At 49.0% G+C, this 14,163-nt stretch overlaps 1 protein-coding gene across 2 annotated transcripts; it reads left to right on the top strand.

The window, feature by feature from the left end:
- The first annotated feature begins 824 nt into the window (after nucleotides 1-824).
- Nucleotides 825-12,663, top strand: LOC147086513 (uncharacterized). 2 transcript variants are annotated; one of them, XM_085978606.1, is made up of 2 exons: nucleotides 825-2,304; nucleotides 12,523-12,663. In XM_085978606.1, the coding sequence occupies exon 1, from the start codon at nucleotides 958-960 to the stop codon at nucleotides 2,293-2,295; it is 1,338 nt and encodes a 445-aa protein (XP_085834732.1). In that variant the 5' UTR covers nucleotides 825-957; the 3' UTR covers nucleotides 2,296-2,304; nucleotides 12,523-12,663. The 2 variants fall into 2 exon arrangements, with proteins under 2 accessions (XP_085834732.1, XP_085834731.1); XM_085978605.1 differs by having other exon boundaries at nucleotides 825-2,326.
- Nucleotides 12,664-14,163: the final 1,500 nt, after the last annotated feature.

Here is a 14,163-nt window from a genome sequence, read left to right as displayed (position 1 = left end):
AAAGTGGATAACCTCGCATTTATCCACGTTATACTGCATCTGCCATGCTTCTGCCCAATCACCCAACCTGTCCAAATCGTACTGGAGTTTCTCGGCATCCTCCTCACAGCACACACGCCCACCCAGCTTTGTGTCGTCTGCAAACTTGGAGATATTACATCTAGTTCCCTTGTCTAGATCATTTATATATATTTTTTATTTATATTTTATTTATTTATATTTATATTATATATATATATATATATATAAAAGAACCTGTTACCTTGGTAACCTGGCAGTCATGTTTTCTCTGCACTCGACACCTCCCAAGAGGAAACAGTTCTTGCACCGAGTATATTTAACCACCAGCATCTTTTTCCCAGATCAATCTTGTTAGTTCTGCGTGACTCTATTGACGAGGGGAACCATTTAAAAAAAACATTATTTTTTAAACGACAAATTCAGCTTGAAGAGCTACGGTAAGTACCACAAAAAGACAAAAGGGGGGGGGGAGAGGGGTGGGCAGAAGAAAGTGCAAACCATTTTTAACAGCGAAAGAAACGGTTTTTGGAAATGTGTCTGATTTAGAAAATATCCAAAAGCGCAGTGGCTTTTTCATTTCGACAAGGGGAAGACGATTTTAATTGTAAAGTTAAGAATCGTCACACCCACCCCCCCCCCACCCTGAGGGAAATGGGCGAACCCAATTTCGACGGACGACGCCTTCGCTCGAATGCCCCGCCCCCTCGTCACGTGCTTTGGCGGGAAGGCCCGCCATTGGTCGGGTGGTCGCGCGTTACGCCGGCGGGTTGAGGTCACAAAGGGGGGCGCCATGGAGACGCGCATGCGCCCGCCCCCTAGCCAACGGTTTTTTTCCTCCTCCGTCGTTCGCCCGCCTCAGCTCAATGGCCGCCATGACGGTCGCTGGCAGCGAGGCGTCGTCGGTCTTGTTTGCTCGGGAGCGACGCGGCGGCGGCCATGCACTTTTGGACTCTCGCCTTCCTGCTCGGCCACTTGGCGCTGGTCGGGGCGGCGCCTGAAAAGGCGTCGACGACGACGGTGGTGGTGGCGCTGGAGGAGGAGACGGCGCCGAGCGATAAAATGGCGTCGAGCGGTAAAACGCCGACGAGCGCCCTCCATCTCCTAACCTCACCCTGCATGGCGGCGACGATGACGACCGCGTCGACAACAATGATGGCGACGATGACCGCCACCGCATCCTCGTCGACCGCCCAGCCTACGGTCCCGTCGACCACCCAGTCGGCGGCCCCGTCGACGACGGCGCCGTCCGGCACCTCACCGACCTCGGCCCCCATCGTGCTGACCAGCTCCACCCAGATCGCGGTGGGCGGCCCCGCTGGGAGCCACCCGGTCTCGGTGGGCGGTGGCGGCGCCGAGATCCTGATCGTCGACTCCAACGGCATGGCCGCCCCCATCGTGCTGGAGGTGGGCGACGAGATCAGCGTCAGCTCGGGCGACGAGATCAGCGTCAGCTCGGACGACGACGACGCCTCCCCCCAGGACCCAGCAGACGGTGGCGGGGCCGAAATCCTCATCAGCAGCTCGGAGGAAAATGCCACCTTCGCCCCCATTGTCCTCAGCGCCGGCGACCAGATCGTGTTTGCCACCTCCAACGGGGCCAGGACCGAGACCGCCTCGTCCATCGTGCTCGGCAACGGGACTGAAATCAAAGTTGCCAGCGTTCACACGGCGAGCTCCCCTGTTACCCTGTCCAATGGCACAGAGGTGATAACTGCCCATTACTCTGACACCGATGAGTTGGATAACACTGTGGTTACCGCTGAGAATGGGGACTCCAGCACCAGCACCAGCACCATCATCAATGTTACTCAGGGCAATGTCACTGTACCGGAAGACGTCTCTGGCACACCAGAAACCACCACCCTTCTGCCCAACCCCATGACTATTGTCATTTCGCTGGACAGCGACTCTTACACCTGGGCGCGGTGGAGCGCCTGGTACTGTAACTGTGCCAACAGCAGCATGTCCCGCGTAAGGGGCGTCGTGGACAAGAGCACGGGCGCCACCCTCCAGTACAATGACTACCAGCCCAGCCATTTCCAAAGGGAGCCCTGCAATTATAAAGTCTGCAAGTGCAGCAGGCAAGCCAAGCAGTGCCACGCGACCAATGTGAGCTGCTTCGAGCCCGACCCTTACAACTGCGTGTTGAGCGACATCAACTACCAAGAGACTATGGACTCCAAGGATTATTGGAAGAAGTTGAAAAAGGGGGCTCAGGCTCTCTACCACAAGATTAAAACCTTTCTGAAGCAAAATGTGAACGAGGAGACTTAAGTCAGCGAGGTGAGACACTGGCAGAGCCAAAGTGAGTTTTCTTTTGCACTAAATAACCAGCCCCTTGGATACGGCAACTTGCATTTAAGAGTTGAGTTCAGCTTTAGTTTGTTTTCTTGTTTTATAGGAGCAGGAGGAGCCCCTCGAGCCCGCTCCGCCATTCAATGAGATCATGGCTGATCGGCGACCTAACTCCATCTTACCCGCCTTTGCGCCATATCCCTTAATACCTGGTTAACAGAAATCTATCAATTTCAGATTTAAAATTAACAATTGACCCAGCATCAATTGCCATTTGCAGGAGAGTTCCCAATTTCTACCACCCTTTGTGTGTAGAAGTGTTTCCTAACTTCACTCCTGAAAGGTCTGGCTCTAATTTTTAGACTCTGCCCCCTAGTCCTAGACTCGCCAACCAGCGGAAATAGTTTCTCTCTATCTGTTCCCCTTAATATCCTGAAAACTTCGATCAGATCACCCTTTAACCGTCTAAATTCCAGGGAATACAACCCTAGTTTGTGTAATCTCTCCTGGTAATTTAACCCTTGGAGTCCGGCTATCATTCTGGTAAATCTACGGTGCAATCCCTCCAAGGCCAATATATCCTTCCTAAGGTGTGGTGCCCAGAACTGCTCACAGTACTTTGTACAAGAACAAGTGTTGATCCTCAGTAAGATTCAGTTAATGCGCACAAGTAGAGGAGAGGGCAGGTCCGGCAGCATCGAGGAGAGAGAAACCGAGTTAACGTTTCGGGTCGGGGACCTTTCGTCAGAACCCGAAACCTTGACTCGGTTTCTCTCTCCTCGCTGCCGCCTGACCTGCTGAGTGTTTCCAGCATTTCCTGTTGTTATTTCAGATCTCCAGCATCCGCGGTATTTTGCTATTGTAGAGGCGAGGGCACTTCTTCCAAACCCTGGCCTGTTCTTCAAATGGTCAGTCTTGCTGTCGATCATTTAAAAAAAAAAACAGATCTGGAAGTTGCAGCACAAATGGTGCATCGCCCTTACCTTGTTGAGCCTCTTTGACAGTCAGAGCTCCGGGAAGCCTGGAGATAATGGCCCAGAAATTCGGGTCGGAGGCTTCCCGCGGGTGCGAGCCTCCGACCTGCACTTACCTAGTGCGCCGGCCGTTGAGCTGTGGGCCCGCGTGGGATTCCGATCCTGGGCCCGCTCCAACTGCCGGCGCGCGGTGCTTGTGTATCCCAGGGGCGCAGTTAGTTCGAAGCGTCCCCTGGGATCACGTGGGCCATGGAGAGCCAATGGTAGCAGGGAATGCTTCATTCATAGATTTGACAGGAAGGGCTGTCAAACTTATAAATACTATAAGCCCCAAAACATCAATAAAATTTCAAATAATTTTTTTTTTAATCACATTTTTTAAATAACTATATAAATTACATAAAATAAACAATAATTAAAATGTTTGAAAAAATTAATTACAGTTTCTAACGGGGCTAAAAATAAACTTACCTTTCTTTAAAGTATTTAAAAATAATAAACCTGTGGAAAAAATGTTTTAATTTAACTTAATTCACCACTTACCTTGTTAAAAGCAGGCCTTGCGACTGCTTTTTACAAGCGTAGCTCCTGGAGACATACCCTCCCGGAGAAACCTGCAAAAAAACCGGGAAGTTCCAGGCGTACGCGCTGCCTCTCCGGCGCACGTGTTCAACCTGTGAACCCCTTCCTTTAAGGGAACGGAAGTTCCGGTTTCCCGCGCATGCGCAGTGCATGCACGAAACCGGCACTTCCATTGGGCCTACGGGTGAGTACCCAGCGCGGACTCGCCCGTTGGGCACCCGAAGTTCTGGCCCCTTAAGTCTCAACCATATCAGAGAGGCACGTTTTCAACACGCTCTATAAGTAAGTTTAATCATTTGTAAAAGTTTTTTTTTTGATATTTATTTTGTTAAAATATTCTCAGTTGTAATTTTTTGTATTCATTCACGGGATGTGGGCGTTGCTGGCAAGACCCAGCATTTATTGCCCATCCCTAATTGCCCTCGAGAAGGTGGTGGTGAGCCGCCGCCTTGAACCGCTGCAGTCCGTGTGGTGAAGGTGCTCCCACAGTGCTGTTAGGGAGGGAGTTCCAGGATTTTGACCCAGCGACGATGAAGGAGCGGCCGATATATTTCCAAGTCGGGATGGTGTGTGTGACTTGGAGGGGAACTTGGAGGTGGTGGTGTTCCCATGCGCCTGCTGCCCTTGTCCTTCTAGGTGGAAGAGGACGCGGGTTTGGGAGGTGCTGCTGAAGAAGCCTTGGCGAGTTGCTGCAGTGCATCTTGTAGATGGTACACACTGCAGCCAGGGTGCGCCGGTGGTGGAGGGAGTGAATGTTTAAGGTGGTGGATGGGGTGCCGATCAAGCGGGCTGCGTTGTCCTGGATGGTGTCGAGCTTCTTGAGTGTTGTTGGAGCTGCACTCATTAAAATCCCTCACTTTGGAGAAAACAAGATGGGGATTGAAAGGACTTTCAAAAAATATTGTAATGTCACTGGTTTCCCCTTCTGTTCACTGTTATTAGCTGTTTGCTGATTTTATTTTTCAAATTGCTGATTGGCAGTTTTCATTCCTGCCTGCCGACTGGTACATTCTACACAGGTTCAGTTGCGATTTGTCACTGTTTTTGAACACAAATCTTCAGCCAATTAAGTGTAAGTGTTATGTTAAACTTGTATCGAACCTTGGTTACACCTCACCTGGAGCACTGTGCACAGTCCTGGTCTCCACGTTATAAAAAGGATGTAGAGGCACTGGAGAAGGTGGAAAAAAAGATTCACAAGGATGATACCAGAACGGAGAGGTTATAAACTACCAGAAAAGGTTGAACAGGCTGGGGCTCTTTTCTCTAGAAATAAAAGATTGAGAGGTGACCTGATCGAGGTCTTTAAAGTTATGAAGGGGTTCGATAGGGTAGATGTAGAGAAGGTGGTTCTACTTGTGGGGGAGACCAGAACTAGGGGCCGTCAATATAAGATAGTCACTAATAAATCCAACAGGGAATTCAGGAGAAACTTCTTTACCCAGAGAGCGGTGAGAATGTGGAACTCGCTACCACAGGGAGTGGTTGAGGCGAATAGTATCGATGCATTTAAGGGGAACATGAGGGAGAAAGGAATAGAAGGGGGATATGGTGATGGGGTGAGATGACGAGGAGGCTGGTGTGGAGCATAAACACCAGCACGGAGCAGTTGGGCCGAATGGCCTGTTTCTGTGTAGTACATTGTATGGAAGTGACACAGGAAGTGTGATGGACATAACACATGTACAGGCGCAAACCTTTTTATACCTGCTAGTCAATCTCCTGTGGCATTGCATGTGGGGTTTGAAGACCAAGTGTAGGGCATCCTTGGAGCACCATGCACAGATCGAATTCTGTCCCCGCTTTTGTTTTTATACAATACCTGATTTCCTATTATTTATAGTTAAATAGCAAAACTTATGGTCATCTGAGAAGCGGAGAAGTAGGGTTGGTCGGAGCATAGGGACAGGAATAAGCCATTCAGCTCCTCGAGCCTGTTCCACCTTAAGGAGTTGCCGGCAGATGTAGAACTGAGGGACTACATTGCCACCACTGGTGGGAGGGTGTAATTACTGTGTAGCACAGGCACTTTCCAATATAAATGTGGGAATAGGAATTTCTAATGGTAAAAGTAACACAGAAATATGTTAAAAGGAACTAGCATTTATAAAGTGTTTTTCACAATCTCCCAAAGTGCTTTACAGCCAATGAAGTACTTTTTGAAGTGTGGTCACTGTTGTAATGTAGGAAACTCAGCAGCCAATTTGTGCACAGCAAGCTCCCGCAAACAGCAATGAGATAAATGACCAGATCATCTGTTCTAGTGATACTGGTTGAGGGATAAATGTTGGCCAGGACGCTCCCCTGCTTTTCTTCAAATACTGCCGCCTGCCTGAGAGGGCAGAGGGGGCCTGGGCTTAATGGCTCCACCGAAAGACGGCACCTCTTGACAGTGCGGCCTTAGGAGAATTTGTGTTTAAGATGACTTGTCACTTTAAGGTCAGAAAGTCTCATTGCTTTTAGTAAATGTAGCTTGAGGACACGCCAAGTGTAATCGTCGTTTGGTCAGGGAACTTTACAGTATTGGGCTGCAGCGCAGAATCACCTACCATTTGTTTTGCATCTGTAACAAAGTGAGACAACTGCTGAGATAACCTTTTATATAATACTAGTGGTGCTGCTCACAGTGAGTCCGAGAATATAAGTTTTTGTAACACTAGGTGTATTATTCCATGTAACGCACAATGTATTATATAGATCGCTGCTTTACAGTGACTGATATGTTGATTGTGTTTCTGTTTCCTATATTCTGGAATGTTTACCAGTGTTTGGAGGATCAAATTGTCTGACTGTGCCATTTTCCTGTAGTAACTGTAAATGAACCATACAAGGAGAATCTAATAATCTCCCTAACCCTACCCCTAACCCACATGGCAGCTGTCTCCCATTCTGCCAGCGCATTTCACACCTCATCTAGAGCCGCCCTTTGTCTCTTTACTAGTCCGACCACCATCTCGTCTGGTTTTGAATACCTCTTAATGTCTCTTGTTCTTTCACCCCCATTTCCCAGCCCCCAAACTGGCCTTTTAATCTGTTTCATTTCCTGTGTTTTCTCAGTTCTGACGAAGGGTCTTCGACCTGAAACGTTGACTCTGTGTCTCTCTCCACGGATGTTGCCCCGGCCCGCCGAGTATTTCCAGCGTTTTCTGTTGTTTATAATAATCGACCTGATTAGTTTCATACATTGCTTTACAGATGTACTATTTTTTTTTTCTCTCGCTTTAAAAATAAGTCCAGGATGGCAAATAACATACAGCAAACTAGAGATGGGTCTCTGAGATTTAGCAGCAATGGGGAGGAGAAGGGTCTTAGCAGCCTGGGAGGTCCTGAGCTTTGGGTGGGGGCCAAGGATTTGGCACACCTGAGGTTGGGACCCTGGGGTTTGGTAGCACTAAGGCAGGGGTCCATAATGGCTTTCATCTGAAACATTTATGCTCAAGAAAAAGGTTCCAAAATTCCCTTTCCTCGTTTTTCCCTTACCCACACAACTATGAATTCGAAATCAACACCGAAAACGCCCAGCAGGTCAGGCGGCATCTGCGGAGAGAGAAACTGAGGTAACGTTTCAGGTCGATGGCCTTTCATCAGAACTGGAAGATGTTAGAGATTAACAGCCTTTTAAGCAAGGACAGAGCCAGGGACAAGGGGGACAGGGAAAGAACTGAAGGGAGGGGTCTGTGATAGGGTGGAGGGCAGGAGTGATTAAATGGCAAAAGTGATGATGGTGCAAGGCACAATGATAAGATGGGTCCAGAGGAGGTGTAAATGGTTACAGCAGAACAACAACTTGTATTTATATAGCACCTTTTAATGTAGTAAAACGTCCCACGGCGCTTCACAGGACTATTAAAAGACAACAAATTTGACCGAGCCACATAAGGAGAAATTAGGGCAGGTGGTAGGTTTTAAGGAGCGTCTTAATGGAGGAAAGACAGGTAGCGAGGTGGAGAGGTTTAGGCAGGGAATTCCAGAGCTTAGGACCTAGGCAACAAGGCACAGCCACCAATGGTTGAGTGATTATAATCAGGGATGCTCAAGAGGGCAGAATTAGAGGAGCGCAGATATCTCGGGGGGTTGTGGGGCTGGAGGATATTACAGAGATAGGGAGGGGCGAGGCCATGGAGGGATTTGAAAACAAATGAGAATTTTGAAATCGAGGCGTTGATGAACTGGGATCCAATGTAGGTCAGCGATCACAGGGGTGATGGGCGAACGGGACTGGGTGCGAGTTAGGACACGGGGCAGCCGAGTTTTGGATGAGCTCAAGTTTACGTAGGGTGGAATGTGGGAGCCCAGCCAGGAGTGTGTTGGAACAGTCACAAAGGTATGGATGAGGGTTTCAGCAGCGGATGAGCTGAGTCAAGGGCGGAGACAGGCGATGTTTCGGAGGTGGAAATAGGCGGTCTTAGTTATGCTGGGATATGTGGTCGGAAGCTCATTTCAGGGTCAAATATGACACCAAGGTTGCGAAGAGAAGGGGATGAAAGTATGGAAAATCTGGCAGAGAAGGCTCCCATGGGCCGGGACTGTGGCAGAACAATGGCTGGAAGACCCCATGGGTACGGACCACCCCACCGGCCGTGCACCGACAGGGGATCCCCACCTTAAGCACCAGCTCACATCTCCTCTCCTTCACTCCCAGTGGCTCTGGTGCAGCCATCCTCCATTACCTGCATTCTGAGAGCGAATGGCAGCCAGCTCAGCATACTGTATTTGCTGCTCACGATGTGGCCCACTCTACACGGGGGAGACCAAATGCAGATTGGGTGAGCACATACACTTTCCACCCAGCGGGTAGCATCGGATAGCAGTCAGGAGCAGGAATTCTGGCAGACTCTTCCCCTGCCTACTCCCAGGGCACGAGGTCAATCAGTGTCCCGATGATGGGAGGGGAGAGTCAATACTGAGGAGGACTGCAGCAAATTACAAGACAACATTAATAAACTTGCAGAATGGGCATATAATTAGCAAATGAATTTCAACACAGATACAGGTGAGGTATTACATTTTGGTAAGAAGAATAAGGAGGTCACATATTACTGGGAAAATAAGAATCTAAATGGAGTAGAGGAGCAGAGGGGTCGAGGGGGACAGATACTCAAATCACTAAAAGTAGCGACGCAGGTTAACAAGGCCATAGAAAAGCAAACCAAGCTGGGGTTTATTTCTAGAGGGATAGAATTGAAAAGTAGGGAAGTTATGCTGAACCTGTATCGAACCTTGGTTAGATCACACTTGGAGCACTGCGTACAGTTCTGGTCACCGTATTATAGAAAGGATATAGAGGCACTGGAGAGGGTGCGGAGAAGATTTACAAGGATGATACCAGAAATGTGAGGGTATACATATCAGGAAAGGATGAACAGGCTGGGTCTCTTTTCTCTTGAAAAAACAAGGCTGAGGGGTGACCTAATAGAGGTCTTTAAAATGATGAAAGGTTTTGATAGAGTGGATACAGAGAGAATGTTTCCACTTGTGGGGAAGAGCAGAACTAGAGAACATCAATATAAGATCGTCACCAAGAAATCCAATAGGAAATTCGGGAGAAACTTCTTTACCCAGAGAGTGGTGAGAATGTGGAACTCGCTACCACAGGGAGTGATTGAGGCGAATAGTATCGATGTATTTAAGGGGAAGCTGGATAAACACACGAGGGAGAAAGGAATAGAAGGATATGCTGATAGTTAGATGAAGCGGGGCGGGAGGAGCCTCGAGTGGAACATAAACACAGATTGAGGAGTAAAGCTGGGACCCTCCTAGACTCGATGGTTAGAAGCACACCGTACCCAGTGAGTCATTGGGACAGCACCTCAACTCACTTTAAGTGGTATTTGACTAGGGGAAGATAACCAGTTGCAAATTTGCCAGGCAGAATATTTAAGTGCAAATCATAGATGACAATCATTTAAAATTTCCAACACAGTTCAGTGAGGGTGGGGGGGAGGCGTTGGCAAAGGTTGTGTTACAACGTGTTAGCAAATCACACTGTTCATATTAATCTCACCATAATCTAATGCTTAGCTAATCCTCTCTCACGCTCTCTCCTCCTTTAAGAGGCTCCATGAAATCTACCTCGTCACCTGTTCTAACATTGCCTTATGTGGCTCGGTGTCAAATTTTGTTTGATAACGCTCCTGTGAAGCGTCTTGGGACATTTTACTACGTTTAAAGGCGCGGTATAAATGCAAATTGTTTTATTATCCTATGGGTGATGGTTATGCAAATTATTTAAATGGATGGAAACACATACGCTAGCATTATGTTTGTGTCATCTCCTGCGGCTGACAAGCAAAACACACGTAGGTCAGCCCTACCTACCCACCATATTCCTCAATCCCTTCCCTGTCCAAGAACATCTCTGCTTCGAACCAGTTTATACTGTCTGCGTCAGTGACCTTCCCTGGTGACTTATTGTACTGTTCTATTAACCTCTGGGTGAAAACGTTCCACCGGATTTCTCTACTTACTAACTTCAGCATTTTTAACTTGGTGTCTGAACTCTTCAGCATGGTGACTCATCTTGCCTGGATCAACTTCTTTGGTAACTGTGAAAACTTCCTTTAGGATTACCTTGAAGTCTTCTCCTTTCTCAAAGGATAGGCTGCAATATTGTTCAAGGAGAATTTTTTTAAAAATTAGTATTTTGTATGTATTATATGACACGTATCTCCTGCTCTAAGTCAGGAGGTTATGGGTTCAATTCCCATTCCAGACATGAGCACATAATCCAGGCTGGCATCCAGGGCCAGGACTGAGGGAGCGCCGCACTGTCGAAGGGGCAGTACTGAGGGAGCGCCGCACTGTCGGAGGGGCGGTGCTGAGGGAGCGCCGCACTGTCGGAGGGGCAGTACTGAGGGAGCGCCGCACTGTCGGAGGGGCAGTGCTGAGGGAGCCCCGCACTGTCGGAGGGGCAGTACTGAGGGAGCGCCGCACTGTCGGAGGGGCGGTGCCGAGGGAGCGCCGCACTGTCGGAGGGGCGGTGCCGAGGGAGCGCCGCACTGTCGGAGGGGCGGTGCCGAGGGAGCGCCGCACTGTCGGAGGGGCGGTGCCGAGGGAGCGCCGCACTGTCGGAGGGGCGGTACCGAGGGAGCGCCGCACTGTCGGAGGGGCAGTACCGAGGGAGCGCCGCACTGTCGGAGGGGCAGTACCGAGGGAGCGCCGCACTGTCGGAGGGGCAGTACCGAGGGAGCGCCGCACTGTCGGAGGGGCGGTGCCGAGGGAGCGCCGCACTGTCGGAGGGGCGGTGCCGAGGGAGCGCCGCACTGTCGGAGGGGCGGTGCCGAGGGAGCGCCGCACTGTCGGAGGGGCGGTGCCGAGGGAGCGCCGCACTGTCGGAGGGGCGGTACTGAGGGAGCGCCGCACTGTCGGAGGGGCGGTGCCGAGGGAGCGCCGCACTGTCGGAGGAGCAGTACTGAGGGAGCGCCGCACTGTCGGAGGGGCGGTACTGAGGGAGTGCCGCACTGTCGGAGGGGCGGTACTGAGGGAGCGCCGCACTGTCGGAGGGGCGGTGCCGAGGGAGTGCCGCACTGTCGGAGGGGCGGTACTGAGGGAGCGCCGCACTGTCGGAGGTGCCGTCTTTCGGATGAGACGTTAAACCTGAGGCCCCGTCTGCTCTCTCGGGTGGATGTAAAAGATCCCACGGCCACTATGGGAAGAGCAGGGGGAGTTCTCCCTGTTGTCCTGGGGCCAACATTTATCCCTCAACCAACATCACTAAAACAAATGATCTGGTCATTTATCACATTGCTGCTGTTTGTGGCAGCTTGCGGTGCGCAAACTGGCTGCCGCGTTTCCCACATTGCAACAGCGATGACACTTCAAAAAGTACTTCATTGGCTGTAATCGCTTTAGAACGTCCCGAGATCATGAAAGGCGCTGGAGAAATGCAAGTTCTTTCTTATTGCATTGCTCAGCCACCTTTTTATTATAGACCCGTGTCTCGGGTGAGATGAAGAGATGTGGGAGGAGGCTGGTGTGAAGTATAAACACCAGCATAGACCTGGTGGGCCGAATGGCCTGTTTTCTGCGCTGTAAATTTCTATGTAACTCTGTGGGTCACTTTTATAACAGAGGAGAAGCCGCCCTCCGCATCCCATTTAAATTTAGTCTAACTCTGATCCCAGTAACACATTCTTGAAGGGTTTTTAATGCAGAAAAATCAGTTGAAATTACATGTCATTGCGATGTCAATCCTTGTCAAGGTTGCTTGGTTACCAGGGGCCAGTGAGCCATCACTGCACCACAGCGCGAGTTTGCCACTTTGAGGAGAGAAACTGGGAGGATTTTTTTAAAAAAAATACAAAATAAGAACTATGTCTTGTAACAAATGACTTACTGGGGAGAAATGCACCAGAGAAAAATGATGGTGAGGACACAGATGTGCAATAATGTAAAACAGGCAACAGCAGGCAGTGATGCACTCGACTGTCAGATAACATGCCAACAACTCACTGTTGAGGCTCACACATGAAGAAAAATAGTTGGAGTAATAAAGGATGCTATTACAGTGGTCCAGTTGTTTGAGAATTGTGCACTCGTATTCCAGTCATTCTGGTTAAGACGCTGCTGTGCAAACTGCGTCTATTATTCCCTGATTGAGATGCTAAATGAACCATTGCTTGATTTTTCCTTATCTCGATTTTCTCAACAGGGACAGTAGGCAACTAACCTCAGCGGCGTCACTAACCGGAGAATGCGTTCGGCCGCTCCAATTATCCCACAGACTTTTACTGCTGTGCATCATAGTGATTCTCTGCACAGCGCTGTATGAATTAAACATGATATAAATTAACGTGGTGTTGGCGAGCTTTATTTTTGCCACCATTTTGAAAAATCCCAACCTGTGGGGAATGGAAGTGGTGGCTCACTAGCAAATAAACCATGGTTTTAAGGTGTCACTCTCTCTCCTCACTCCTGCACGTCTCCCCTCTTCTATATAAATGCAAATTGGTGATGTTGCCTCGGCAACAGAATCATTGGAAAGTAATCAGGAGCAGGAACCCGGCCCAATTTGTTCACTCTGACTCGGTCTCACTGAATTATTCACCGCAATCCCACTATGATCCTCATCGCAAGCAGCTGGACTGGGGATCAAACCAAGTGAGCTCGATGACTTCGAACCACACCTTGCTGGTACATTTGCTTAATGAGTCAACGTTTACCAATATACCTAAACAATAAGCCAGGTTATATACCAGCAAGGTGTCTTTGGCAATACCTCCACTTAAAAATGGTAGTGATGGAAATGATTTTAAAACCAATGGGCTATTTGGTGGGGCTGCGGTGTACTGGGCCATAGAGCAGTGGGACAAACGCTTATACCTGTGATTCCTCCCATAGTGGATTCCGACTGTTAGTCATATGAAGAAAGGGCCAGTGGAAGCCAGTGCTGAGAAGGACTCATTTTCAAGCACCTCATAACCATGAACTGAAAAAAATTAGCATTTCAATAGCACCTCATCACTTCACACACAACAAACGACTTTCAATTGTACTTAATGTATGCAAATGTGGTCGTTATTTTGCACACAGTAAAATACCACAAATAGCAGTGAGATAAACAATCAGCTAATCTGTGTTTGGACGGGTGTTGGATCAGGGAGGAATGTTGGCACAGAGCACTCTGCCTCAAATAGGTGCCATGAGATCTTTAACATCCACCAGAACAGGCAGACAGTGTAACACCACCGCCCAAGGATGGCTGCTCCAACAATGTAGCACCCCTCCGTTCTGCACCAGAGGGTCTGCCGAGATTGCCTGGCACGAGGCTTGAACCCACGACCACCTGATTCCCGAGATGAGCATGTTCCCAACTCAGTGGTAGCAGCAGCGGCTTTGTGGGGGGGGGGGGGGGGGGGGAGAATCGGAAGCGGACTAGTGACAAAACATTCAAGAACAGGGTGTGAAATCATTTTAAAAGCGAATAAATGAACAGATTATTTTCTCAACTTTGTTATGGCCGAGACCAAAGGATCACCACAAGCTTTTTTGTAAAATGTTTTATTTGAAAATTGTTCCTATTGTATTTTTTTTTCCTTAAATAAGATTTCCAATTCCATTCATCAATATAGCAGATGTAGACTGTAGCTACAGTTACTTCACGGATACATAAAGAATCAGAACTTAAAAGCCGAAGCAGATGTGAACAAGAGAGAATGCAAATTAACACAATGTCATCTACTGTGATGCTCTGTTTATTCCAAGGGCACCGTCCAGTCAGAACGTGGTCAAGGGTGCAGCCAATTTCTGGAGGAAGGGCTCCGGTTCGGGCTAAATCTGATGGGCCGGAGCA

Source organism: Somniosus microcephalus, unplaced genomic scaffold (assembly GCF_052327205.1).
Source record: "Somniosus microcephalus isolate GS21.2 unplaced genomic scaffold, FLI_Smic_1.0 unresolved_chr7, whole genome shotgun sequence".
Classification (NCBI taxonomy): Eukaryota; Metazoa; Chordata; class Chondrichthyes; order Squaliformes; family Somniosidae; genus Somniosus; species Somniosus microcephalus.
Note: the sequence above shows the minus strand (reverse complement) of the source record. Positions and strands in the feature narration are given on the sequence as shown.